Source organism: Fulmarus glacialis, unplaced genomic scaffold (assembly GCF_000690835.1).
Source record: "Fulmarus glacialis isolate BGI_N327 unplaced genomic scaffold, ASM69083v1 scaffold7666, whole genome shotgun sequence".
Classification (NCBI taxonomy): domain Eukaryota; kingdom Metazoa; phylum Chordata; class Aves; order Procellariiformes; family Procellariidae; genus Fulmarus; species Fulmarus glacialis.
The window spans coordinates 1,992-5,103 of record NW_009218768.1 but is presented as its reverse complement, the minus strand read 5'-3'; the positions used below and the strand labels follow the sequence as shown (position 1 = coordinate 5,103).

The 3,112-nt window shown below is 46.5% G+C and overlaps 1 protein-coding gene across 1 annotated transcript in view; it reads right to left on the bottom strand.

The window, feature by feature from the left end:
• Positions 1-1,484: 1,484 nt before the first annotated feature.
• Positions 1,485-3,112, bottom strand: part of FAM219A (family with sequence similarity 219, member A) — a gene marked incomplete at its 5' end in the record, with an annotated part of 1,811 nt that continues 183 nt past the window's right edge. Inside the window, 2 exons of the mRNA XM_009580145.1 lie at positions 1,485-1,643; positions 2,835-2,889. Of these exons, the coding sequence (XP_009578440.1) occupies positions 1,485-1,643; positions 2,835-2,889 (214 nt within the window). The remainder of the gene's footprint in view (positions 1,644-2,834; positions 2,890-3,112) is intronic.

Sequence of the window (3,112 nt, the reverse complement as noted above, 5' to 3'; positions counted from 1 at the left end):
TTCTGATGGGAAGCTCGGAATTGCCCTTGCTTTTTCCCTTCCCCAGGCTATAAAGCAAGTGATGACCCAAGGCAGGTGGTCCTTCCTCCTGGCAGGGCAGGAAAACACACAGTCGTGCCTGTGGCAAAAGATTTCAACACCAAGAAAAATGCCAGCCCATCCCTCGCCTGAGCCCTGCATATGCTGAAGCCAGCAGTTTAAGACAGGCCAGGGAGAGGAAACATTTCCTAATTCCAGAAATGATTTTGCATTCAAAACAATCTGCTGGTGAACTGGCAATTCAGTCCAGCAACCTAATGTAATGCCAGGTTTCTGGACTATTCCAGCACCAAATAAACACAATTGCTCCTGACATGGGACAGCACTAACACAGACCAAGCCTGGTTCACAAATGGGCAGAGATGGGATAAACAGTAGTTTCCTCTCATGGGTTTTTTTCAGCTGAAGCTGTTCATAATCATGCTGCTGCTGAAAACTCCCCTAAAGTCTGAAACCACCACACAGATGCCTTCAGTGTTAACAAATCACTTCCACAGGCACCAAGAGACACAGTGTCAGGAGAGTATCAACAGTTGAGCACTGTAAAAATGTGCTTTCTTCAACTAGCTTTTCCGGCACTGACCTTCAGACTGTACAGCTCTAGTCCTGTCTTGTGCAGGACTCATTTTTTCTTGAACAAAGTTTAAGATTTTTGGAAGCAGATGGGTCTCACAGGAATTAAGTATAGGCTGAAGTCAGTATATGTGACTGGACTGAACTCAGGACTATGGTATTCTTGGGCAAAGACTGAATCCCTGAAGTGCGATTGCAGATCAAATCTGATGTGTTTGGTGATAATTTAATGTGGAGCTAAGGGTAGATTGCATTGGATATGTGACACAACAGCTCTAGCTATTACTGACTCGCAGTGAAATGCCACCTATTTGTCTTCTTCGCAAGTGAATGAACTATGCTAGTCCTGGCGAGCCTTGCCATAAGAAAGGATGCCCTGCTCCGTTCCCATTCCTGTGCCCCAGCTGCAGTATCATTTTGGTTATGCAAATGAAACAGATTTAGTGAATGAATTAAGAACTGACCTCCTCTCACTGGTAAAACCCCGACACCTAGACTCACCCCCGATCTCGCAGATGGATTGGTTTCGGTGGGCAGGATTACCTGCAGCCCCATCTGACCCTTTCCATTCTGGAACAGACACCTTACAAAACATCCCCAGTGCCTACACAAACCAAGGAGGTATCTCTGGACCCCTCTGCATTCGCTCTCCAGACCAGTCAGTTCTGCCAGGCACTGCCTGGCACTTTGAGCAACTTCTCTTTTGTTTAATCATAGTTTAAAATAACTTATCAACCAATCATAAAATGAATTTTTTGGTTTCTCCTGGCTCCATGAACACAAAGAGGTGCACGTCCTACCATAGGAGGAAGCAATGGCTGTTAAGTTTTACAGTTATAGTGGAAAGCACTGATCACAGCCTGCCGGCCTCACTACTGGATGTGACAGGCGGTGGAGGAGGTGGCTTGGCAACACATGCATGTAGGGTTGACCGATTTAGGGGGGATTAGGTCGAGGTCCTCGTCATCTGGGATCTCATCTAACCGGTACCCATCCTTTAGCAGCTGGATGTTCAAGTCTTGGTTGATCTGCTACAGACAAAGAGACAAACAGTCAAACACTTGAGACTTCTTACTTCTGACGGTTGGAAGATGAAAGAGGAACATATTTCCCCATGGGGCAGCTGCCCCACTAATGAAAGAGTCCCAGTTTTTGAACACAGGTGAGGGCTGCCTTCTGTTCTAGCTTTTTCTAGAATAGGAATATCTACAGTAAGATATTGCAGAGTAGCAAGTCGATACACTATTTTATTCTGGAATAATCTTTCCATGAAGACAAGCCCTCAATTAAAGTAATGTAATAATAATGTTAATAAACTGACTGGCAGCTGGGCAGTCCCTCCTCTCAGTCTGGGGCTCACTATAGCAGTTGAAAGGTGGTAGAGCCTCTTGGCTCTTTGTATTTTCAGATTCAAGTGCTGTCTAACCAGTTCTGGGTGAACAACATTTCATCAAGGTCCAGAGATGGCCCAGATCATTTGATCTAGTCCCTGCTCTTGGCCATTTCTCTGTGTTTCAAATGTATTTTGCCCAAGGAAAGGATACAAGGGGGAAGAGTTCCCCGACACTTGTGTGCAGAATGGCTGCTCAGCACCCTGGACGTAAAATCAGATCCTGCAGAAGCAGTAGCCAGAGGCTGAGCAACTAATTCAGGACAGAGCTTGGGAATATATTCAGAAACAATGCAGAGGGATTAACAAGCCTGAGCTTGCTGCCTTTTCTCTTTGAAAGGGCAAGAGTTCGTAACTGCAAGTCCTCCCTGGAATTTCTGCCTGCTCCAAGTAAACACGCACTGGGTGACCCTGACCGCCCCAAGAACTGGAAATCACAGCACACCCTCAGATCCTTTATTTGTGTCCTTGGCAAGCATACGTTTCCTGAGCTGGTGCGACAGACAAGTTGATGCTTTTGCACCACATGGGCCAACGCTGCAGGACTAAGCAGAACTGGGAAAAGCTTGAGTGAAGCCAAAAGTAGCTGTGAAAACAGCCGACGGCCAGATCTCTGTGCCATTGCAGCGTGGGGATGGAGCCAACTGGATCACCAGGGAAGAAACAAACATGACACAGTTTCTGCCACGGCCCCTTCCAGACTCACAGAGTCTAAACCACTGGTAAATTCATTGTGTAGCCGTTTCTGGCAGTACATGGCCACTCTAAGCCGTTTCTGGCTGCTCTACTATTAGCATTCATGGCACGGATGGCAGGAGACAGTATAACTCACCTCAGCTGATGAGTATCCCGAGGAAGAATATCTGGACATGTCAAAGTCATCATCACTGCAGGGAAGGACAAGATATAGCAAAGAAGGAAACAGTTAGAGAGACCTGTATTCCCTGGCTAGCCCTATCTTTCTCATGCCGTGAAGCTGTCCTTGAGGCACAGAGAAGTTACATCAAGGGAGCCTGGAGAGCAACTTTCATCTGTGACCCTTAGATCTTTCCATCACAGTGTTCTTTACTCACGTCTCTTCCTACTTGTTTACACACACAGACCAGTTAT